The following is a 26,720-nucleotide window of genomic DNA, read 5'->3' as shown; positions in this document are numbered from 1 at the left end:
TTGTCTCAATGGAGCAGCAGTTTTCATTTGAGTCTGACATTTAAGACCTGCTTGCTCCATCTGCATCCATCACCATTACGGCAGCTATACTTAGCACAGAGGGTGGAGAGTCAAAGCGAGGCAGCGAGGTTGGAAAAGGCCAAGAGAGGAAGGGGAGGGAAGGAAGGCGGTGAGAGTTTGGGGTTATTTCTCCTGCTGAGTGGTTTATATTATTACCTTTTGGAAGCATCTTCCATGAAAGACCTCCCCGTGTGTCTGTGTGTGTCTGCGTCAGCGGGTGTGTGAATGTGTGTTTCGGGGAGGGGGAGCCATTCGGTCTGCTGTAATTAAATGTCTGGTATTGCTGTGACCCCACTGAGCTTCAAACACAGCTAATGAAAGAATCTTTCGTTTCATCTGTCATGCTGTTCCACGCACACACACACGCACACACACACACACACACACACACGCACACACACACACACACACATAGAGGAACACGAGCAGCACAGTGTCACTCACTGCCACGCTCACACAGACGGAAACCAAGCCGTGTGTGGCAGCATGTTTGCAGCGATCATAACTAGTTTCCCATAAAGATGAAAGGACCTTTGCGGCATCAATCTTAGTAGCTCACAGGTGAACACACATGCTAACACACAGAAAGACTGCTAACATCAGAGTCGGCGTAAAGCACGGGCCGCTATGAGATTCTCCCAACGTGGTAAAAATGCCACGGAAATCAAACAAAATGTATAATGAGCTACTTGGTTTAATTTAAAACAGAGTAGCAACAAAAAAAATCCTACTGCTGCAAAAATCATACAACATACTGCAAAATGGAGGTCAAACACTTCAAAACAGTGTCACCTTCATATTTCAGTTGTTTACTTTGATGGGCTTAACCCAATGAAAAACATCCAAAATTCAGATTTTCTGATGATTTTAAAATTACACGAACCAACTGAATGTGATTTTAACACATAAATCTTATCTTACGACCTAATCAAGCAGAGGAAGGACTCATGACTTGATGTTTTTGCAACAGATAGTCAGGCGTCTATTAAGTCTAAAAGTCAGTGCAGAGATACACCAAGACATTCATGAACTGGTACGTGCACACACTGCCAAAAAGAACCACTTCCTGTTTTAATGACTGTATCACTCTATGCTTGGGTGTCCAGCACACATGCCTGACCTAAACTCCAAAAATAAAAGGAGGGTTGCTAAGCAGATGATGAACCAGGTTGATATTGCTACATTAAAAATCCTTTTTTTTTTTTTTTTTTTTGGTTATTTTGTTGTTAAAACACTTGAAATATATCACTCTGTGAGGTACTTGGGTTTTAACACTTTAAACTGAAATACATTTCTGATATTAAAATAATATACTGAGACGCACGCACACTTCCAAACAACTCTATTGGGGGTTTCTTGTAAGCAAAGGAAAAGTGCGGCCTGTTGTTTCACTGGTGCAGCAACAGGTGAAAAGGGGTGGCGCTATAATAATCCATGCTTCATCCAACATGGAGAAAGCAGATGTAAGCACATCCAAACATGTTTTAAAAAATTGGTCTGCTTTCATACCAGTAGATGGAATAAGTGGCATGTAGCTATTTAAGCTCAAGTCCCTCTTCAGTATGTGTGTGTGTGTGAGATAGCACTTGGTATGCAGAGTTACTTCATAACTGTCTGTTGCAACAAGCAAAGAGGGAGGGACGGACATAAAGCCTAAAGCAATGATGGAAAAGGGGGGGGGGTATAGAACGTGATGGATGGATGAATGAGCCGAGCCCCCATTGAATAAATGTCAGTCAGGATTAAAGCGTTATGACAGGCAGAACTCGACCAGCTCGCTTTCGCGTGCGCACGCAAACACACACATTCTTCCACAGGTGATAGATGGCAGGTGACTGCTGGTGCCGCACACCGAGCCCTCAAGGAAAGCCCCCAGCATCGCCCCTGGCAACTGTAGCCTCCTGCCTCCTGCCTCCTGCGTGCCCCTCCATCACTCTCTCCCAACTGATTATCCCTTTCTCACCGCCATCTACTTCGCTAAAGAAGGGTTACATTTCAATTACGCATTCTGGGTATTTACATCTCTCTGTCAGCAGGTTCTGCAGACCACGTCTACCGTTTCTTTTCACGATTGCAGTTTAAAAAAATGAAACTGGGGAAGGCGAGATGAGCGCAGTCAGATTAAATGCCCCGAGAGCTGGGTCTAACGGAGAACGAAGCTTCTTCTGATCTCTTGTAACACCATCTAAAGCATTTTTAAAAAAAAAAAGTTTGTATGATTTATTCAAAGATATTTTTTTTTGTAAAACTGATTTAAAAACAGAGAAAATTCTACCAAAAACTCAGTAAGAGAGAAGTTTTCTTCATTAAAAAGAATGTCAGAGGGTTTATAGCTTCTGAAGGAATGCTTGCTCCATAAATTACTTTATAGAGATCTGATGCTAGGCTCATGTGCACAATCTTGACTTTCCAGTTTGTGTCAGGGAAGTTACAGGGAAGACGTTTGCTTTCCCTCAGAAATAAAACGTCAGATACTTTGCATGTACCACCGGCGGTGCATCTCGGTTTGTTTCCAACAGGCCTAACTTGTTTGCGGTGGCTGTTTGTTTCACTGCGCTCCAGATGAAAAGGCTCCCAGAGGCTCCTTAACTACAGCTGGGATGGTTCCCAACAAACACTCAACAGCACATGAGGGAACCAGGCAGTTACTCTCCAATTAATCCTGCCTCTAAACCCTACTGCTGGGTGTGTGAGCATGTGTGTGTGTGTCTTTCTTTACCTATCAGAAGCTTGTTCAGATGAAGCACACTCTTGTACTATCCCTCACACAGACACGTTTGAACCCACAAAACAGCATGTGTTAAGAAAACAACATGTTGCTGCTTCTGCTTGATTCTTGCAGTTCTCTCTGCAGTGACTGGATGCGCCGCGCTGCAGAAGCAGAACCACAGTTGTCAAAGTAAAGTCGTCTTTGCATCAAAGTAAAGTTAATCTTATTGGAGGTTCTTTTTTTGTTGTTGTTTATTTTGTTTTACTAGTCATTTTATTTTTCCAATGACCAATTTATGTCTTAACCCCAGACATAAATATTAAACTATTAAAATTAGAATAATGATTTTGAATTTTTACATCCATGTTTTAATGTATATCCGATATATAACCGACTTAGGTTATAGAGAGAAGCCCAGTTCTCTCTACTATAATAAATATATATTTTATAGCTTCAAGTTGCTGAAGCTGCATATGCAAAGTAGGGAGAATTGCCAGTAAGGGATATCCACAGCATTTTTAAATCATCAGTATCCCTCACTCCCCCGATCATCTCCTTGGCCTTACTCATGAAAATATTGTTTTACTATTATTTTTGCTGGAAGTTTAAAAAAAAAAAAATCACATTTTCATGTGCACAGTTTGGAAATCTGTATTAGAAATTATTTTGTCAATCTGGCTTTTGCATAACAATCTTAATGTTTTGCAGCTTTTGCAATAAAGCTAATGTTGATATAAAAACCATGTTGACAGCTGCACTGATTTTCCACAGTGGTTTTGCTCGTTGTGCTTACACAGCCCTGCTGTCAAGCAGAGAGCAGCTGAAACGTCACTTGATAAATGTTATGACATTCAAAGCAAAGCGCTGAGACACAGAAGCAAAAGAATTACATTTTCCACAAGTTTTACTTGCATACGCTTAACAGGAACTCCACTGACAATCAAATCATCAGTGATCAAAACACAGGAATCACGCTAGATATTAACTCAGCACTTCATCAACATCAGACATGTGAGGAAATGAATGATAAAGCTATGATCCTTTCAGTTGTAGTGGCCTCCTCAGTCTGATTGAATATACATTTTGAATATTGAAACGTTAAATGCAGATCTATATAATTCTTAAAGAACAAAAAAATGACCTGGAAAGAAATGTTTACAGATCAATACCATTAATATTAATGGTCTCACCAAAGCTAAGGCAGGCAGAAAGCTCAGATGTTTCCACAGAGTGCATCTTAGTTCAGTTTTTGTGTCTCACTCTGCTCACCTGCCCTGGAGCAGGTGAGCTTCCAGGTAGGAAGTGAAATATCAGTGTGCAGCGCAGGAGGAGTTAAACCTGAGGTCACTTTGACGAGACACAAATCTGCACTCCAAGCTCCAAGTGGAATAAAATTATTGCACTATGGCTAATCTGAATAAATAATGGCTTTGCCTTTGTGTCTTTTGAAACACATTAGTACATAAGCACTGTTTTCTGAATTGCAAAAACACCAGAATACACATTTAATTCAGGCGCTAAAAGCGGATCTACAGGATGAATCAATGTGTCTGAATGTGTGTGTGTGTGTGTGTGTGTGTGGTTAAACATGACCTTAAATTATGAAAAGCACATGAATACGCTTAATAATCTTCCTTTTACATCAAAGATTTACCTTCGTCTCACACATTCACCTCCTCACCTGCAGTTTTTACTGGGATAAAGAGGCCAGAGAAGTGAACCTGAGTTATATTACAGTCGATCTGTGTTATGAGGCCATTTTCTGAACACACAGGACAAATTAGAGCTCAAATAAATAAATAAATAAATAAATAAAAATAAAGATCAGACGTACAGCGCTGCACATTGCCATCCCACCCACTCTGAAACACCCACACTCTGAGTGAAGGTCACTTTAAAAAGCAGACAGAGAAAAACCCTCGACTTGATTGTACAGTCAGAGTTGGGAACACAGACAAGCCACTTCTGAGCCGCTTACTCACATAGCAGATGAAACTTTTCATCTTTCATCTTATTTCAAAGACTTTCCAGTTATGGCAATTTTAAGACTTTACAGTGAACTGCTAGACAATGCTTTTATGTCAAAAAAACAAAACTGTTTTGTGTTTGGAAATCATTAGTGATATTCCTCTGTGGAGCTTGATGTATGTCTCTTTATCTGTCTTCCAGTTTCTTCTTTAATTCCTCTTTGCTTAATTATATCGGACTTTTTGAGTTTAGAAGTTGCAAGAAAGTTTTAATTTTTTTATTGTTTTTTTTGTTTGTTTTTTTTTTTTACTTTTTAGCTGTTTAATCTGAAAATAATTTTACTTTTTTTTTCTCCACAACTTGTTAATCACAATGCATCCATCCAGCTGTACATCCATCCATACATCCATCCAGATCCAGCCCAGGCTTGTGGGAGGATCTGAGCAGATTTTAATTTGGGGGCCTCTTTTCTTTGAAGCCTGTCTTAATTAATAAAGATTTTTTTCCCCCAAGAAACTGCAGGACAAAAGCCTGTTACTCTTCTTCTACAGTCTCATAATAGTCGGTATGTGTGACATGTAACCTTGGCAACAGAAAGTAGAAAGTTGGCATTATAATAGGGTTGATTTAATATAACTTTTGAATTATGAAGGTATGAATACAGCTAGTGTGTTCAGAAACATGACACTGACGGTGTCATGGTCAGGACACTTATCATATTCACATCTAATGCCCTCAACCCTTTATTCTACATCACAGACTGGAGGAAAACCAAAATTATATCAGACAGATCTCCATTCTACCATCAGTCGTACTCAAGAAATAGGACTGAACATTAAAAACAGCTTTTCTAAATTCATCAGTCGTACTCACAGCTCTCATGCAGCATCACTCTGAGCTGTTGCTGATTCAGGAAGACTTTTCCAAACTGTTTGCAACGCAGGCGAATGTCAATGAACTGATTTCTTTTTAATCGCCAGCCCTGAGATTTTGATGCGATTTCTGCCAGTACTCCTGGGCAGTCTTTCTGGAAAGCCAGTGATGTTGAAATGTCTTAATGCTGTGTTGGATTTTGTGCCCAATGCACAAATCTCTAAGATGCAGAACGCAATGCAAAGTAATTAGTCTATTATGTTGAAAATGAAAATGATTGTCAGTGGTGAGCAGGACTTGGAAGAGTTTGGTTGGGAGCGTGTCGGGGCATTGGAACGAGTTGTTTTAATTTCCATTATATTCGGTAGGGAAACCGAATGTACATTTTCAGGATACAAACAAGCTGGTTTCACTCAGCTGAGATCAGAGGTCAATTCCCACCTAAAGGAGGATTACCTCTTCCAGTTAACAACCGAGGTTTCCTGCTTAGAGGAGCGAACTCTCACCCTGATCGCTTCATATCTATGAATTAATTTCTCATCTAGTGAGCAAGGAAGCATTTAAAGCTTTAAACGTCTCATAGAGAAACGACTCTCCTGGCTGCGACAATACCGACTGTGTTGTCATCGAACCGGATCTGAGAGGAACAGGTTTCACGTTCTGTATGATGTGAATAAAAACACCAAGAACATATTGAAGAAAAAAAAAAAAAACATGAAACAATGCATAACAAGTTCACATCCTGATTAGGAGTAAAGTCTAAATGAAGGGAAAAGCAGGAGGCATCCAAGTCCTGCTCTTATCTGGAGAAATGCAAGTCATCCAACACACACACACCACACACACACACACGCACGCACATATGTTCTATAGGGGAACAAGGTGATTTAATCATGTCTTCTCCCTTTCATCTCATCTCAGCCTTTTCTATCTCCTCTTCATTTTAATATGAAACCAACAACAGCTACGTTAGCGAGAGGCCAGCCTCAACCCTCTTGACTCTTTTTCATATCTTTTAGCCACTATCTCAGCAGCCCTCTGTATTCCAAGGGCTCTTGGAGGTAAATCTCCTGTCTCACTGTTGCATTAGGTAATTGGACCCAGTAATGAAGGTGAGCATGCTGAGAAGATGTAAAGGTATTTTGAAGAAAACCAAATACCTATAGATTTTGATTCTGTGAATAGAAAAATGGCGACTGTGGTGTGTCTATGTGAGGATATGAAAATATTTATAGAAAAAGATGAAAGATATTTAAAAAAAAAAAAAGTGCATCTGCAGTCAGCAGACTTCCCTGAGATAATGTATGTCATAATGTTTCTCTATTAAATCTTTTTTATGGGGAACTGAATTTTGATGTTTCATTAGCGGCAATCCATAAACACCAAAGTTATCAGAAATATTCTCAAATGACTTTAAAACAACAAAAATCGAAGCTTTATTTCATGTGATCACGTGTTTCCCAGGGGTCGTCACTGAGGTCAAACAATAACGCTTTTGTTTATATTCAGTGAGATGGAGCAAAAGAACAGTTAGAGGAAAATTAAGAGACTAAAATAGATTGAAAAATATTGTGACATGTATCAAACAAATAAAATAAAACAAAAAAACGTAACATGCTGCAAAGTAAAGCAAGTTAGCTTAGCATATGAGGGTAAAATGACCAATAACTTTGCAAACAAATGTGTTTCTGATTCCTAAAACAACTTTACCTGCAGTTATTATTATCATCACAGCCACCAGAAGATCAAACGGCCATTAAACATGCATCTGTTAGAAAATGCTCAAATGGATTTTGTAACAATGTGCCACTCATATGTACCAGTCAGTCCAGACACTTCCAGTCAGTCCCTCCTCACAGTGTGGCAACATTCTCACAGAGCTGTGGGACGCAGACATTAAGAGCTTTGAATAACTTCCAGGAGCTCATCTGTCATCTCATTTGTTATTGTTGAACTCATATCGTGTAAAGAGCACGAATGAAGAGCTCCGGTTTGCCAGCTTTAGATGGAAGGCTGGGATATGGGATGGAGTGGAAACACCTGGTTTAACACACATTCAATCACCCAATTAATTGAGTACATTTTGATAGATTACTAAAATATTCTATATCTAAAGCTGAACTCAGCTGAGACTAAAAGGTGACGATTTTTTTCCAGATTAAGTCTGAATATGCCCATCCTGTGAATTCGTATTTAAATATTCATCCAGCGCCCCGATTTCTGCCGATGAAGCGGCGTCCACAGGGACCGCAACACTGTATGCCACACGCATACACACACCTAATCCCAGGGCTTTCTTTGTGTAGCTGTTCATTTACAGCAGCAAAAGAGGAACCTGTAGCTCTCCAAAGGCCCAACCATCATCAAAAGAAGAAGAAAAAGCCTCTCATGCTCCGTCCCTCTCATCCTTCCCTTAATCTCCCAGCCCTGAGCAAAAAAAAAAAAACAACAACATTTTTTAGTCTAAAAGATACGTCTAACTAAAAACCAAAAGTGTCAGACCTATTTGCTTCTTTAATCCACCTGTCTGTGTGAATGTGTCTGTTTGTGTGTCTGACTGTCAAACACCGCAACTTTCAAAGCCTCAGCAAACACAGCTAACTCCTCAGCCGTCCTCCTTTCATGCCAGGCTGAGTACGTCAGAACAAAGTATCCTCTCATGTCTGTCATCCCAGCCAAAACACAGAACTGGAAGTAACTGGAAGTTGTTGTCTTTCCCTCCTCGGTCTCTCTCTGCGTTTCATCTTGAGTAATGCTCCATCTCCCTTCATCTGCTCAACAAGCTTCCTGGGAGAGCGACGGAGCAAAGGAGGACTGCTGAACATCATACGGCACAAAAACAAAGACGGAGCTCCGCCATCTGCCACAGGGTCTAACTCTTATTCTTTTAGCAGGTACACACACACACACACACACACACACACACACACACACACACGCACACACACACACACACACACATTACTTCCTTAAACTTATCTGAAATTGCTCCACTTTATGTTTAAGAAAGCTTTGGCTTAGCATTTTAGTGTTCCTACTTGAGAACATGAAGAAAAAAGATGCATTCATTGTTTTTGGATTCCATCTTTTCTGAGTTCAGCTAAAGAAACAGGAAGAATGAAGGCGAGCATGAACAACAGCTAACTAAACAGAAAGGAAAACAAACTCAAACTGCGCCTTCAGGAACACTCAACACTGAACGCTGTCAAACAGATGACTGCAGAGATCAATTACAAATGTAGAAAAACAAAACTCAAAAAATAAGTAATGACGGTTGATAGAAAACAACAAAAAAGGACACAGATAATAAAACTTTTCAGTAATCGGGCATAAAATCATGACAACCTGCCTTGTAGTGTCTTGGTTTTACCTGTTCTGCCCCAAGCAGATCCCTGAAGTCATAGTGTGTTATCTGGCGCCAATATAATGTTATTACTAGTCTTGTAAGTTGTGAGGTGGCGTCTCTACAACTTAGACCTGCTTGAGATCTGAGGAGTTTCGAGGCAAATCCATAGAGAGCAAACTTTTCTACTCACGCTCTCAACTCGACGAACGGCTGACAAATTCATACACCGATACGTAAATCAGCAGGCAACCTGCACAACAACACATCGAGATGGCGGGCAAAGCTGAAATCAAACTTCCACCAATAACTTCTCCAGTAATGTGAGCTGCAGTAGCTTGTCTGCTGGATCCTACAACACAGGCCAAGACTTCAATCCCCACATGTGTCGACGAGCTCGTTCTTTCCACAGACACTCCGACCAAAACGGAGCAGGAACACAAGAGTCTGGGAGAGTCTCTGACCAAGACGTCTGGCCGCCACAACTTGGCTCTAGTTGAAACAAGTTCAATTCCTAACCTTTCCCCGACTATTTGTAGGACAAAACTTCACTTTCTGCCTTATCTAGGCATTTTTTTGTTCCTTTACCACATGGAAACTGTTTTTTAGCTATCTCTCTATTGAGCTAAATTATGTTGCGAATGATTTGCTAGGGACATACAGTCATTGCCTTTTCCCACTTAGCTGAAGCTGTTCACTCACACATTTGTCAGGTCAAGACAGTCGATGTATTATAATCTACAGAAGGCCTTGATCCGCTGTGAACGCTGCAGTACAGCTACTGAATATGTGTGTTGAAGTTGTCCTCTCTTTATCTTCTTTTAACATAACTATATTACAGCAGATCTTCCAGCTGTAGAGCAGTGGGCGTAATGTAAAAGAAAAAGTGGATTTGAGAAAACCCACATTCACAGCTGCAGCCAACTAAACTGACCAGACATCCCTCCTTGTTCCACCTCCACCTCACAATACGTCTCTAATGCCTTAGAAAAGCCATTCGTGTTTTCATGTCGCAGGAGAACTGAGGTAAAAACCAGAAGCGCGCCTGCCTGCCTCAAACAAATAATAAATGCCCTTTCAGTGCGCAGTCCTTCATCCAGCACAGCAGGGTGAGAGGCCCGGCCTCTAATACAGCGTGTGTGTGTGCGTGTGTGACATTGGGACATTTTCCCTTTGTGTAAATTATGAGCACGGAGGAAAAGTGTTGCTATGGAGACTGTAGTAAGTGATGTGGTGGGCAAAGCCACATCAACTAGTGTGCAGAGAGGACCGAGCTGAACATATTCTGTGTTTGACAGAGTACAGCCACACACACGGACCGAGATGCAGAAAGGAGCTGAAAAAGTATTTACTGATCTGTGTTTCTGTGATTGGCTGCCTTTTTTTTTTTATTATTATCTTTTACCAGATTTCGAAATGAAACATAGACTGTTAGTATAAATACAATCATTTGTTAACCACTTTCAATTTACCACAGAGCAGCTCACACATGTTGGGAACGCAAAGTTTATCTTGTTCTTGAAGGTTTAGGAGCGGCCTCGCCTGAGTCCTGAGCTAAAGGTCAGTAAGGGTCAGCTGACGAGGGCTCTTCTCACAATTCGACTGGTTAGGAGAAGTTTTGCAAGGTACAGGCGTAAATATCGTAGAATGGATTGCTGATGGGCCCCTAAGAAAGAAGACTGACCGCCAATAATGAAGCAAAAACAGTGTTTTTAGCTGAGGTAAGATCACATTTTTAGATTTTGGAAATTTTTTGATGATTTTTTTGACTACAGTCAAAAAAAAAAAAAAAAAAAGAAAAAAACATAGTCCTAACCTCACCTTCTTCTGTAGTCCCACCACAAAAAACAAAAACAAAACGGCAATGTAAAAAAAGAAAACTTTGATTGGGCTGGTAAATAATGAGACAGCAGCTTGGATATATGGATAAATAGATGAGAAAGACAGAGGAGAAAACATTCGGCAGAAGAAGCAGCAATCTCTAAAAATAGATTTTGAACTTGAAGGTACACCTCTGGAAAACGAGCGTCACCGTCAGCTTGAGAGTTCATGTTTCGTCTTCTGTCACCGACTATCCACTGCTGGCCTCCACGACAATAACAACAACACAACCAATTCAATTCAATCTCTGTCTGATTGGAGGGAGCGGATCTGATTACCTCTCATGGCAAGCACACACACCCACACACACCCACACACACACAGACACACGCAGGCTCACACTCACAAAATGCAGTTGTTTGCGCTCTAAGATTCCCTGGGGAAAGATATGGGAGTGAATGACTGCAGTGATTGTGCCAGATAGACTGGATGTGTGCATAATATCCACACAAAACAGATAATGTGTTTGCTAATCGCACACCAGAGACAAGCAAAGAGACGCTCGCACACAAGCACAAAGGCTAACAGCTGCACAGCTATAACCTTTAACCACTCTTTTCACGCCACTGACTGCCAGCTACTCTCCGGATCCACCCTCCCACACACACACACACACACACACACAGGCAAACACACACCCTCGGCTCAATCCCACTGTGGGAGAGTGGCGGTATTTTTTCCCAGAGTTGTGATGACAGTCGGCTGCATGTGCTGACAGCAGTGGAAGTTATTAGAACTTGTAATCACATTCGCTGTCACATCATGGGAGACAGACAGGCATCACTGAATGTTTTATTTACACATTTACCGCCGTTATAAATACACGACGAGGTGAAAATCCCTCAGCTGATGAACATTTTTCTGTGATAAATCCCAAACGCTTGCATGGCATTCAAATGATTCAAATTAAATGTTGATTAGCTGCCAGAGCCGCCACTTTGGATAGACTCATCTAGCAATTAAAAATACACGTTTTCCAACTCTCGGTTCATGCACATTGCAGTGTCGGGCAGTGATTAAGTTACTGGGTGAAAATGTGTTCTGAAAGAATGCTGATATTTTTCCGAGCCTTTTACATAATTCATTCCAGCTGTGCCTGGTTGTGTTAAAACTAATTTTTTTTTTTCTTTTTGCGTGAAAAGGTTACCTTCAGTACAACTTTTCTATTGCTGGCACTCCTGCTGTTCAGCGTTTCATTTTATCAATTGGCCCAGTTAAGTGTGCTTGACTGCTTTGGAGTATAACCAGGATTAAAGTGAAATTTACGGGACAGAATTTGAATGTGCACATGAATGGAAAGGTTTGATTATATATTTCTGTACATGAATTAAACTGCCTTTTAAAGCCTCGTGAGATTAACTTTTTTTTGTGAATTGGGGCTTTGTAGACAAACTTAAACGGAGTTCAATCGTTTGATTTTTTTTTTTAGAGACACGCTCACTGTTCAAGATGGAACTAAAGAGTTATATATTTCAAAATATAAACAGCAACTGTGCTACGTTGATGGATTACTGTAGACATGTTGAAAACTTCCACGTAATGACCGTCTCGACCTGAAGGTGCCATGTATAAAGCACATATGTCACTGCTGAATAATTATTTCATGCTTCAAAATAAGTATGGACACAGTTATCCTGTAAAACTCGACTTAATCTCATACTACATTATGCAGACTCACTGTCTGTATTTGTGAAGATCGACTTCTCAGCATCCTGAATATTTCAGGTGCTTCCAGTCGTAAGGCAGTCTGTCAAATTTTACGATTATTGAGCAAAAAGTTTTTTTAACCACATGATAGATTGTAGTATTAAACATTTATCCACAGATCTAGTCTTAATGGTTGCTTAGAAAATAAAGTAACTTCCTTCCTGACATGCTAGTTTTCCACCCTAAATCCTACTAAATAAACACTGTACAAATAAGGGGTGCATTAAAGGCCACAAAAATACTTCAATGGCCTGGCAGAACTTGATATTTCTCAAAATGCACCTTATTTATTCATATTTAAATCAATGTAAAATATGTTTTAACTACACCAACATATGGAAAAAAAAAGTTAAACCAGCATATCCTTTTTCAATAACCTGTTAAAATGATTAACAATACCTTAAAGTAAAGAGTTTGATACTGTTTCTCTAAGTCTCGATACCTGTCCATTCCAGAGTGACGAGAACAAAGCAAAATAGAAACCTGAAATAAGCTGGTACAGTGAAGGAAAAACAAGCAGAAACAGAGCTGACCGGATGTTGTGAGGGCTAAAATACGCATCAGCTACTTTTTGCAGACCTTTAAAACAGCTGTAACATTTGAAACTTAAATTGAGACTTATGAATATGAAAAAAAAAATTAGTTTCAAAGCCTTGCAATGTCTCCACATTAATAAGAGTCTATTGCCAAAGGAAAAATCAACAATTTTCAGTGGCTGTCGGGAGCTCTAACCTGCATCAACTCTAAATAAACAGTGTTGACATTTATTCTTCAGCTGTTACAGAACGGCACTGAATTAGAAGAGTGTGAATAAACGCTGCTGACTCCCTGCCAGCTTGTTAGCAAACCAATCTCACCGCCCTGTTTTGACAGTCAACTTCAGCTCCTCTGGAGGGAGAAGAGGAGAAGGAGTAAGTTCATCGACCGTCTGGTAACGGTTTATGTGAATTATGCAACTCCACTAATTAAACCGTATTTGACAGAAGTGCAGCATTGCTGAAATACTGCACTGTCATGTCAGGACAATTTCCGCGCATGGTGAAAAGGGGATATATGACTGAAAGGAGCCTCTACGGTTCATCATAGCTCATCAACAAGGTGGGCGCGGCGATCTAAAGGTTCTAAGCACGGGGAGGAAAAAAGCTGTGCAGCCTGCAGCTGCTGGGCTCTTCATAAATGTCAGACTTGTTTCTTGTTCCAGTTTGACATTCGCATAAAAGTGTCTCCACTTGGCAGTCTATCAGCTCCTTGTTGTTTTATTAATAATAAGCAGCCTAAAATGTGCTGCTTTTTAAGAAACTAACAGCTGCATTCATTAAGAAGCATCGTCTCGCTGAAGCCGCGTCATCCTTTAACTTTTAGGTCGCATCGCAAGAGAGGGAAGGAAACGGAGAAGGTCCAGGGGGATGAGGAGGCGGAGAGAGGAGCAGCGCCTCGCAGAAGTATTTGTCAGGATTTTATATAGCAGACAAAAACATAATAGCAGATATTTACTTAGGCTGCGTGAAAACACAAAACCTTTTCCTCATTCTCTGACAAAGAAACATTCATAAACTTCCAAAACTCTCTCTTACTATTCTGGCACCTAGTAAATACACATATTTTTTGGAATCTTGACATTTTTTTAGTCTGATTACCTCCATCATGCTACTCTTCCAGATTTATAGATTGTTAATGTTTTCTCGCACCTAGTTTTTCAGCTAGTTTTTCTTCTATGATTAGTTCCCTCTTTTTCCAGCTTGTCAGTTTAGGTCAACGGGTCACATCTAGGTAGGATTAGAGTAGCACCATGTATGTTCCACTTTCAGATTATGAATGGACAGAGCTCTGAGAGATATTCAGACCTTGTGAGTTTGTTTTATCACCTCAGCCTGCTTTAAACATCACCAACTCTCTCCCCGATATGTCCGGTGTGTTCCTTGCTCTTTGTGATGCTCTTTGTTTACTACGGTTCTCTCAAAAACCTCTGAGGCCTTCAGAGAACAACTGGGTTTATACTGAGATAACATTGACTCTGTTGTGACTCATTTGTAATTTGAATATGAAAACCAAAGATAATTTTCTATCCTCCTTCACTTTCTTTATCACATTTTGAAAAAAAAAAAAAAAAAAAGTTTGTGGTTGTAATGTGATTTTCTTTTAAAGTTCAAGTGACATATGCGTAGTTGGCTGTGAAAACACAAAGTATTACCAAGTCATTTTGGTCTAGTTTCTAGTGCAGATATCTTAGTACACTTGAAATAAGATAAAACTACGTTACAAGTAACTTTTCAGTAAGATATAGGAGCTAAGTCGATAATTTCTCAATATTGATAAAAAAGGTACTTGTTCCATTGGTAGATTATTTCACTTTTTGCAAAACATTTTTCCCATATTACAAGTGAAATATTCTGAACTAGAAATGGAACTAGAAATATTTCATCAGTACTAAGAAACTGACTTAAAACAAGCTTCTTCTATATCTTGCTGAAAAGTTAATTATAAGTTAGCTTTATCTTATTTTAAGCCTACCAAGATATTCACACTAGAAACCAGACCAAAGTAGGTTTTGTGTATGGATTAATTATGAACATGAGGGTTAAATATTAAAATCTGACCAGCGTGGCGGACTGGTTTCGTTGCAGCTGAAGCTGAGGTTCTTCAGGTCAGGTTGCGTAAATGGCAGAGTTCAAAGATTGCAACGTTCTGGAACCCATACGTTTGCCCTCAGTTGAGTCATAATTACATGTAAAATCAACACACAGGCGCGCAAGAAGAGCGATGCATCGGCCAAGCGCACGGTGCCGCTGTGATTAATGTGTGACACGTAGCAGTCCGATAGTTTTCTTCCATCACATTCGTCTCTGCAGGGCTGTGAAACAAAGGGCTGAGATTAAAAAGCTCTCATTCAGACCGACTCATTAGTCTTTTCTCACTCTCTCCCTTTCTTCATGATCCTTCTCTGCTCCGAGTTTCACACATCCAGGACAAGGTCATGTCGGAGTCTAAGGAGTGGGAGGAGAGAGGAAGGGTGTTTGAAGACCGACGGGCGGGGGGGGATGAGAGGGGCATCCTGCAGGGATTTTCACATCAGTAAAACAAGTGTTTATATCCTAATGAAGATCAGCGATTCAGCAGGGTTATTTTCATTTAAACTCAGCTTCTCCGGCGAGACAGAAACTAGACAGCTGGCTAGGAACGAGCATGAGCGATGCAAGAAGAAGAAGAAGAAAGGAAGAAAGAAAAAAAATAGGCTACAGGTCCCACACGCAACGCACGCCAACAAAGTTCCTCATTCCCACAGACAAGCACGTTCGAAGCGCGTGTGTGGTACGTGATTGCGTTTGGCTTTCATCACCCATCTCCAAGTGATTGCGTGTACGCGAGTGCGTCTTCTGGGAAGACTGACCCAGATCAGAGGAAAGATGAATACATCCTGTGTGAGCAAAGCTTTGTAGCTGAGCAAATCCTTCGTTCCACTTGTACAAAAAAGAGATACAAATAAAGACAAGTTATAAGGTGATTTGTGTGTGAAAATATGTGTGCGTGTGTGTGTGTGTGTGTGTGTGTGTGTGTGCGTGTGCAGATGAAAAGAGAAAGACAGCGAGAACAAACCCTCAAGTCTCAAAGCGGAAAGCAAACCATTCATCTTCCCTCTCATATGCTCTTCTGGGCTTCTATCCCAGCACCGTTGTGTGTGTGTGTATGCGTGTGTGTGTGTGTGTATGTGTCTTCCAAATACAGAGAGCAGTCTGAATGATGAACATGATCTCCATTGCAGTAGAACAATGCTTGTTCTAAATAGGACTTGAGAGGCATTCAGCCTTCCCTCACTCTCTGTGTTTGGGACGACCGGCGCTCGTCTGCGGGAGCTGAAGCTCGCCGGGCTCAATGAGGCGTCTGCTCCAGGTGATAGCGAGTGTGTGGGATCCCGCGCGCTCGTGCACATCCATTAAGTGTCATCCCCGACAGCGTCCGGAGTTTTTGCAACATCAATCAGATGCTTATTTGGAGGAGGCGCCCGGGCGTCGCTCTAGCAGACGGGCAGGTGGCGCCGTGCGGCAAGGCGCCGTCACCTCTGCCCTGAGGCCGGCCAGGCCCGCTGCTTTACACCTGCTGGCTGCTCGCCTCTGGAGGTTTTCACATCTGGACTCCTCACTGCACGCAGCATCCCCACAGCTGGCTGTTCTACCGTCGGTGTCGGCCTCTCATCATTTCACCAGCCAGTAAGACAGAAGCTAACAGAACAAATGGAGCTAAAGAAAGTGCATGGTGGCTTATTGCGGAGGATATTTACAACCCTTGAACTTTTCAGATTTGTCACATAATATCTAAAAATTTCTGCATACCGTTTTTGATTTATTTATTTATTTATTTTTTATTAGCCAACCGGCAGAACAGCATTCCTGAGTGTTACAGAGGAATATAAAGTCCTGCTGAGTCAACACTTTAAACTCAGACAAACTGAGCAAAGAACATCTACGAAGATCAGTTTTCAAGTCCTGCCACTTAATCTTAGTTAGACTTGGGTCTGGACTTTGACTGGGCCATAAAAACTTTGATCTAAACTATTCTAGCATAGCCCACGGGGTAATGTTTAGGGTCAACGACTTTCAGTCTCAAGTCTTTTTGAGCCTCTAAGTTTCCTTCAGAAGTGCTCTGTTATCCTAAAACGTCCATCTTGTTTTTAAAATCCTGACCAGCTGTTCCTGCTGAACAAGCATTCCCATAGCATAATGCTGCCACCGTGCTCTACTCTGGGGAAGATGAGGTGTTCTCATAGTAATGTTAGCTTTCAACCACTCAGCGCTAACATGTTCTGTTTCGGTTTGATCCGACCAGAGCAACTTCTCTGATATATTTTGTCTTTTAAATGACTTGTTACAAAATTTAAATGTGGCTTTCTTTCAACAATCATTTTTGAAAATGCTACTTTAAGCTTATCTACTTTATCCCTGACCTATTATTTTTTTCACAAATGTTCTCCAACAAATATCTGAGGCCTTCACAGAGCACAAGGCCTCAGACGTGACTTTACTGCGAAGGTCACATCTGGAACCAACTGGTTGCACAGATTTTTATTTAGGTGTATCAGAGTAAAGGGGATTGCTACATTTTACTTTGAATAACTTTTAAAAACTTTTTTAAAAATGTGTCCACATTATAATAATGCAATTTGTTTTGTTGACCTATCAAATATAATCACAACAAAGTTTATGATTTTAATTTAATCAAATGTAAAAATAAAATAAAAATAATAATAAAAAATAAACAAATTAAAAAAAAGCATTAGGGGTATGAATTATTCTGCAATCTAAGAACAGCAAAATGTGATAAAACACTGAATTCTGGTAGGTTACTAAAAACAAGTAAAAAATAAAATCAGAATTTATTCCAATCGAGATCCTAACAAACAATATAGATCACTCTGTAATAACTCGTATCTTGAGCAAACGTTGGCCCTCTGCTTACCTTTCCTCCTGGAGTCCCGTCTGACGCTGCTGGGCCTGACCGCTGGCTGGAGCTCCGTCTCTGTTGACATCCTCAGGCTCCAAGTGGGCTAGACTCGGCTCCGCTTGGCTCGGCTGGGCTCCGCCGGGCTCCGAGGGTCCAGTTCACAGCGTCGGTGCCGGCTGTGGGTGCGTGGGCGCCGAGTGCGTGCGTCGAGGCGCCGTGTGTGTGCGTGTGGGTACACAGGCTCATGGGAGAGGGATGGGTTTCAGCCCTGACACAACATCCCACACACACCCATGGAGATCTGGAGCGAGAGAGACAGACAGGAACAAACAGGTTTGCTTTTGTTAGGTCGTGCTTACCCAGAGCGGGCGAAACCAAGCAAGGGTTATCAGCAGGCATGAGAATGAGCTCGTTTCTGATCTGCCCTGAGTAGACGTTGCCCATGGTAACGGAGTAGAGAGACCTGCTCTCCACTTTGTGCTTTCTGTCAATAACGCGGCTCAGCAAGGACATTTACTGAAGAACAGCCCACCTCTCCAGCGCGCACTTCATTCTTTAATTACAAAGCTAATTTTTAAGAGTTTAGAAGTGTGACTAATTAACATTTAGACAGAAGTTTTATGCCTGGTGCCAAGTGAGATTTTATTAACCAACACCTCTAAATCAATTAGTCTGCTCAGTCCCTCCACAGCGCACCATGTTCTGCAGGGCGCCGCTGATGACTTGTTACGTTGGCTGAAGCAGGAAAAAGTCAAAAACAGGCAAATCACCAGCAGTGTTTTGGGTAGAGGGGTGGGGCAAAGAATGATTTAAAATGACATTACAGCCTTTAGCATCGTAATAAAATAAAATCAGGATCTGGCTAAAAACCCCCTGCCCCTAATGTTGATGGCGTGTTAGCTGCTGCAGCTATGACCGCCTGCATGTCTTCTTGCTCAGCTGAAACACTCTTCATTAAATTTCTTATCAAACAGCTTTTTCTGTTAAGTTTGTTCCCACAATTACTTTGAATCACATTGAAATAGCTCCAGCAATGAGTTCTAAGAAGAAGAAGAAAAAAAAAGAGAGTAAGCGTGCTAATGTCAGCCTAGCGCTTCAGCAAAACGATTCAGATGAAAACATTGTTAGCAGGAGTAAGACGCGACTCAGAGACAATCTGTATGTGTCCGGCTGAACAAAATGTTTGAAAAAAATATCAAACTGTGCCTGTTTTGCACATTTTAGCTTTTTTTTTTAAAATAGTTAATCTTATGTTGGAACATCACAGCAAGGTCAATCTGTAGAAACTTTGTTTGGGGTAAAAAATATGCTGCTGTCAGGGGTAAATTGTGAGTAGGGGTGAGTAATATTGGGGTGGGTTAGTCCCTGCCAAAGCAGTGATGGTCACGGTGGCAAACTTCAGCTCTTTGCTTCTGCTCACACACACATCAGTTTGTTTCCTGTTTTCTTCATAAATTAACTTTTTTCTTTGTAGGTTTTGACAGGTTGGCATGGTGGTAACATATATTTGTCAAGGATTATGTTTGTTTACACACCAGGATGACAGCAAAATATGACCAAAACTCTGAAGTCAATCAAATATCACCATTTATAAAAAAAATAAAAAATCCACAAGTTCTAATCTCAATAAATGCAGTATATTAAGGATGAAAATAGAAATATTTAATGGTGAAGGAAGATTACAAAAATATTCATTTTTACCTTTCTCATTTCTCAAAACTCTGGCTGCACGTTGTAATTTCCCGTATAATCTTTGCTAAAGACCCTGAGCAGAAACCAGAAATGCCAGAAGGCAAAATTAGATGCCTATTTCTTCAACACCGACACCGGTTGAACTTTCTGAGCCTGGTGAGCCCTGAAGCCCCGTCCCTCGGCCCCTTTGGGAGCCCATCTGCCTCTACTCTAATCTGAAGTGTTGACTGGCAGTGACTGCACAACCCGGCAGCCAAAGGCACTCAAACTCACAGTTTGTTCTCCTTTTCACAAACATGCGCATTTACGAGCACGCACACTCGAAGAAAAGCTCCTTTCTTTGGCGAGAGATACCGAGGAACAAAAACGGCGAGGGACAGCTGCAAGGTGACAAGCCACATAATGAAGTTGACTACACTCTGAGATGTTCGTCCCCACTTCTTAAGACTACCGGTCTTGACCCCTCTCTCTCTCTCCTCCTCTCTCGTTCTCCGGCAAACGGAGACCGGGTGCAGGGTAGAACAAAACCAAACGGCTGGTGTTTCTTGGGGAAGAAGGAAATCTCTCTCATTCTGTGCCGCCCCCTCTCCACGGCGTTTCAGCGTGAATAGGAGGCCCCTGTAAGCCTCGGGCGAGAACAGATGAATTGAGAGGCTTTTAATTTGCTGCAGACAGAACAGAACAGAGTCCATTTAATTCTGCCAGCAGAGGCCATGTCGGCAAAATGCTGACAATATTCTTTATCTGGTCCAAACACACTGGAAAAGTGTGAGTCACTCCAATTACAGGCATTATCAGCAGCACTGTTCCACCAAATGGATGGCGAGAGAGCGAGTATGAAGAGAGAGGGGTTAGTGGGAAGAGAAATGAACAGAGTGGAAAGAAAATGAGGAGTGAGGGAACATAGAGTGGGTGAGTAAGATAATGAGCAAAGGGGCAAAAGGGGAGAGAGAGAAGAAAAAAAGCAAGAAGAAGTAAATTCAGAATAGAAAGGATGGAGTTTGAGGAGCCTCAGCTTTCACCCCTGAGCAAGTCCCCATCTGTTCCTGCCTTTCCAGGCTCTGCCTTACCATTTTTTATTTTTTTTTTATCTTCTAGGTGTTAAGTCTTTAAGACACCATGTGGAGTTAAAGAAAAGCAGCTCGTTAGTCCAAAATCCAGACATCTAAATCTAACCGGAAGAGAAAAAAACTAAGGAATTTATTAGAATTAAAAAAGCACCGGAGTAATTAACCAATCGACTGGCTTTGCTGTTTACCTCTGTTGTTAATTCACTAGATTGGTTTTGACCTGGGAAAAGTTGATGAAATATTGAACAAGCTGAATTTGATACATTTTATAAATTCTTCCTAACATAAAATGCAAACTCCCCTGGAAGCTGCCTTAAGCGCATTGTTTCAAATGTTGTAAAAATGAAAGATCAGAAGCAGATGTTTTGATGCATAAAATGAAATATTTTGTAATCCGTTAATTTGAGAAATGATCATCTAGGAAACAGACTGGAGCAAATGTTTTCTTTTACAGTCAAATGTTTGCAACATTTTATCGTCAAACTAAAGCAAAGTTTACCAGGTTTTTGGATGCGTTTCAGGTGCTGAACATTTAGAATATGACATTTATGCATTATAAATTCTTCAAATTAAACAATTTTGACAAATCGGATCCAACTGATATTGAAAATAAAATAAAAAGCTCTTTTAATTCAATCAGAAATTCAAAATTTGACAGGAATTTATCGTTTTTTTTATTATTTTTCCGTGAACACAAAAGCATATTAAGGTTGCAAAATAAATCCTGGTCATATTTGTGTGATAAAACATAGGAATCCCAAAGGACTAGTTGGACACAATAGAACATTGTCTCTTACTAATAGTTTTAGTGTCAGACATTGTTTTCTAACATATATTTATGATTTATCAGTCCAGTCGGAGTCGGACAGACTTTTAACTAACCTTAATGCCTAAACATGATCCATAATTTTAGAGTGATGCTAAAGATCACAGGTTTGAATTCCTAACCTAAAGCTGAACAGTCTTACCTAAAGGCCAGATGGCATCAATATGATAAAAACGGCCCAGTCGTCACAGACTCCAGACCTGACTTCAATTTAAGGCTGAAACGTGAGACTAAAACTGAGGGGGAAGAAGAGTGGAAGACCTCTGCAAGTTCGTGCCAAAACACACGTTAAGGATCTTATCAAAGTTACTATGAACAGCGTGGTGGTGGTGGTGGTTTGACCTGGAATCAGCTCATGAGCTAAATGTGGCAGCGGAGCAGGAAGTGAACACGGCTTAGCGGGTCTGGATTTAGACGGCAATCTGAAGCCGAACCAGCGGAGGCGCAGAGGGGAGGAGAGGAGGAGTGAGCGCTAAATTGGACGGCCGTAACTGGTGAGCTGCCAGCAGGCGGCGGGCGGGAGGGCGATGTGAAGATCTGCATATGCGCGTGTGAACATCCCTCTCTTCCTCCCTCCCTTGTGCGCTACTGTATGTGTGTGTGCGACTCCACAAACTAAATGCTGCCAACAGGAGCTCAGAGCCCAGAAATCATCTGTAGCTATAGGGAAAGCCTGACTTTCTCAGCCAAGTCAAGAGAAAAAGGAAAGATAGAAGAGAAAGGAAAGGGGGCACCAGCTCTGTACGCTGCTCCCCTTTCTTCCACCTTCTACTCTCAGAGTAATTGCATTCTGTCCATCAGACTCAGTTAAATTAGTGGCTCCACTCATTCAGCTCTCCTGCCATCTCAATAATGAATAATCATAGAGACTGCCTCTATGCCGGTTTTCTCTGCACATGTGCGCCGTCTGTCTCTCCGAAGCCGTCGAACCTTTGTACCCTGACACCGCCGCATCAAGTCCTTATCTCATTCCACCTTTGAGCTCCGCTCGCTGGTGAGCAACCGTGATAGCCCTTTTTAAAGGTTAGCATATGTTCTGTTCTGAAACACATCAGGTGCTTAACTATTTCACAGTAACGCAGCCTTAATCAAAACTCAAGTGGTTAAAAGCCGTTAAATATCAACAGGCCGACCACACAGAGTCACGCGCCCACACAAGTCAAGAAGAGGAATAATGTCAATTAATGTTTGCTTTACCCAAAAAACAGGACAAGAAACCAGGGATGTAAAACCTACCCGCTTATGGGCAGCAGAAGATGAAATACGTCCAGCTCAGGAGACACACAGCAGAGGGGAATGAAACAGAGCGTAAAAGAAGAAAAGTGAGGAAGAGGGGCAAAAGATCAGCTAATGGAGGTTGGAGGACGTGACGTGTTATGGGTGGGTGAGATATAAAAATCACCAGGACAAATGGAGATATATATATATAGAAAAAAGAGACGCATGCAGAGTGGATCAAAGTTCAGTGTCACACCCAGAGACATCTGTTACTAATCGCCGTACTTTGTTTCTTTCCATGTCCTTCATCCAAACCAAACATCTATCTGACGATAGGAGCAGAAAGTATGTTTTTGAGGACTTGATAGCTAAAGTCTGCCATCTTCTTTTAAACAACTTAAGCCTAAACAGATTTAAAAACTTAACCAATGTTTTCAGTCTTCATTAGCTCACTAAGGCAAAAGGTAATTTGTAACTCACATGCTGACTGTGTGAACTGGAGCCGCAGTTTCCTGTTCTTAGATAGCATCCGATGAGGTCGTCTGCTGCTGTTGAAGGGATTCCTCAGTTACAACAGATGAATAATTGAACTACTCATTCCTTTCTAGTATCTCAAACCAGCCTGTCCAGAATCTTTTTCCGGACTGTTGACTCATTATAGTTTCTGAGAGACGATTTTGCACATAAACCACAGAATAGTAACGTTTTGAAATGATCAGACCAGTCCTGTCTGGCATCAAAAAACATTCCACACTGAAAGTCAAGGTTTTTTTTTTTTATTATTTAAATGTGTTTTAATAAACTAAATTTGTTTCATAATGTTAGAAAATATATTTACAATATCTGGTAAATAAATCCACATTTTTGTCCCTCTTCTCCCAGCCGTCTATGGTCCCAGCTCTTTGTAACCTTTGGTTTTACTTGGTGCAGCGTAATCTGTGTCAGGTGTGCTGACACAGATTTAGTGTTACTGCAGGGTGACGCTAAAAGTGTGAACTCATGACACTTGTAACATATTAGCCAGAAGCGAAAGCATCCCAAACAGTCCTTTGATGTAGTTACTGATGACTATCTTTTGCCAATATTGTTCAGTCCTGTTGCCCATCGATCATTCAACACTTTGCTGTTTTGGAACGACTGTTTGCAACAGAGACAGAATTAGCATGTACGCCAACAGTCTACATAGTAATGAGCCGCCAGAGCAGCTAATGAGGTTAGCTCGTATCGCTGACATAAACTCTATTTGAAAAATTAGGACACTAGATGCAAAGAGAAACATTCAACCTTTTGTAAATGAGGATTTCCAAAACTTTACTTTCAACAAGGCTGTGGGTAAAAATAACTTCACAGAATCTCGCTAGCAAAAATCTAAACTATTCCTTTAAAGCCGGTGTCAGACATGCCACCTGACACTGATTTTACAGTAGAATAAATAAATACAACCCATAAGACTAAAGCTATAATAATTATGTCATATTGATAGACTAAGAAACATTTCCCTCCCACAAATCTACTCAAACTGTTACATTTTCGCCCAAGGTTTTCAGATCTAGTTGTTTTAAAGTAAAAAAAAAACAAAAAAAACCCCTTCACTCCGATGACACGTTAGCACGTATCTTGTTCTGACGTTTAAGTCCGTGTCACTGCTCGCACGACCCGAAGCAGCCAGCAGCTCATGCAGGTGAAATCTGACCAGCACAGTGTGCGACAGATTCAGGGCTGGCTGGCCGTCACCTGTCATGGCCGATGGAGCTGAAAACCTGACGAACCTGGTCAGGGGCTCAGCGACTGACTCGTGCAGCTCTTGCCAAAGAAAGAGGTTGTTGACCTCTGGACGGCGAGCAAAGACGCAGCAACGTGGGTCAGTGCAGCCATCACCAGCTGAGAGGGAGCTGTCCAAATGCAGACATTCAAAGTTCTACAAACCGAAGTCCAACTAGTTTGACATACCGGCGAATGTTTGACACGCATATAAATAGTGGAATTCACTCCATTCGCATATCTGGATTTGAAATGATTCCCTGTAAGGAGGAGGCAACAATTACAAATGTGCCTCATACCAACAACACCTCAAAGCACCACAGAGGAAGTCATATATGGTACCTTGAAAACGTAACCCTAATCCCACAAACTTTTAAACTAGTATTCACATTCCAGCCTCACACTGCAATGCATTTTATGTGCATTTCATGGGACTCAAATTAGTGCATTTGTATTGAGTTTATACTCTGCAGAGAAACCATTTGCTGTAATTCCAGCCCTGTACATGTAGAGAGTGAAAATGTTTCCCTTTTTACTTTGCAAAAGCTGTTTTTTTCTTTTCTTTTAAAGCTCAGACTAGAAGGGAGTAGCAATTTTCATGTCTTGCTTTTTATCAATTGGATTTAGGTCTGGACTATGACTCTGCCAGTCAAAAGTTTGAATGTGTACTGAGGGGAAAAGGTAAATAATTTGAGTTTTGCTCTCCTGTAAGCCACCTTATTCAACAAGTTTGCTCTGTTTCCTCCTTGGCTTGTGGCAAACTGTAAATTATTTTTATTCATCAATGTCTTCTGGTCACTCTTCAGTCAAACCCAGATTTGTGGATTTGATAGATTTTCTGCAGCTCCTCCAGAATTACCATTTTCAGATGATGGATTGAACACAGAGCTCTTTGGTCAATGTTTTATCACCTAAACAAGACTTTATCGCTGACAGGTCTGCGTGGCTCTTTGTTCTTTTTTATCCCATTTATTCATTAATATTCTCCAGCGAACCTCTGAGGCCTTCACAGATCACCTGCATTTACACTAAGATTAGATGGGAAAATAGTGGATCAACTAATTAGGTGGTTTATGGAAGAAATTGGTTGGATTTTTCTTGCACAGTGGAGATGATGTTAGCATGGTTGCCTAGCAACAAGGTAGTCCTGGGTTTGATTTTCTGGGGACTTCCTCCTTTAGGTATATGGGAGACAACATGGTAGTCAGATGAACTGGTCTCTCTAATAGACCTGTGACAGTAACAAATTTAGCTGGATGGTAAATATGATGTTAATATGATTTTGCTGTTTTGAGACCATTTTCAAGTAATCTAATGGTGATGGCATAATAATGAAATGAAAGATCAATAAATTCTAATGACTACTGAACCCTGGAACTGGAAAATAATTTAAATATTAAAAAAAATAAACAAAACAACAGAAACAACAAATAACATGAACTATTGAGTCATTAAACATAGGGATAGTTGTGACCAAAGCACTAGACTAAAAGCTTTTGTCATCCACCTTTTGGCAGATAGAGAGCAAAAAAAGAAAAATGATAAATCATGCAAATGGAAGTCATTGAGCTCGTTTTAATTTACTATCCAATTAATTTAATAATTGCTTATTGAGACGGGCCAACGTATGAATATTTTGTGCATGTACTAATCCTGCACTCAAACGTTTTTGAGTGATTGGTTGTGGCCCTATGTGTCTCTGGGTTGCCCTTTAATGGCCTTTTTGCCACTTTTTGCTGCTTTCCATTGGACAAATACACCAGCGCCACGATCACGAGTGTTCAGCATGCAGTTAAAACTGGCCACCAGTCGGGATGACAACACGCTGTAACGCAAACGTAGAAACACGAGGCGCCGAGCCGCTTCGAGAGCCCCACATGACTCTCCACCTGCATGAATGACAAGAGGGAGCAGTCAGCAGAGGCCTCAGCAGGAAAAGGTAAACACGCGTCCACGCTCACATACACTTCCCCACCCACAATGACATGCCAGGAACAGGGTGACAGACACGTGTGCCGAACCCAATCTAACAAAATTACACATACACACACACACACACACACACACACACACACGCATACACACACACACACACACACACACACACACACACACACACACACACACACACACATCCTCATCTTCCCCAAATATATACACAAACACGAGGATATA

The 26,720-nt window shown here is 41.1% G+C and overlaps 1 protein-coding gene across 9 annotated transcripts in view; it reads right to left on the bottom strand.

Moving 5' to 3' along the window:
* Positions 1–26,720, bottom strand: part of dab1a (DAB adaptor protein 1a) — a 130,692-nt gene that overhangs the window by 55,678 nt on the left and 48,294 nt on the right. For 8 of the 9 annotated variants that reach the window (XM_015040791.1, XM_015040796.1, XM_015040795.1 and 5 more), the window contains one exon: positions 17,994–18,279. In XM_015040791.1, coding sequence (XP_014896277.1) covers positions 17,994–18,063 — 70 coding nt within the window. In that variant the 5' untranslated portion in view covers positions 18,064–18,279. Of the gene's footprint in view, positions 1–17,993; positions 18,280–22,802; positions 22,900–26,720 lie in introns of those variants that run through there. The other variant, XM_015040793.1, reaches the window with a different exon arrangement.

The sequence above is a fragment of the Poecilia latipinna genome, unplaced genomic scaffold (genome assembly GCF_001443285.1).
Source record: "Poecilia latipinna isolate Pla-1442-1.1 unplaced genomic scaffold, P_latipinna-1.0 Scaffold527, whole genome shotgun sequence".
In the NCBI taxonomy this organism is placed as follows: domain Eukaryota; kingdom Metazoa; phylum Chordata; class Actinopteri; order Cyprinodontiformes; family Poeciliidae; genus Poecilia; species Poecilia latipinna.
This window is presented reverse-complemented; position numbering and strand designations above follow the sequence as displayed.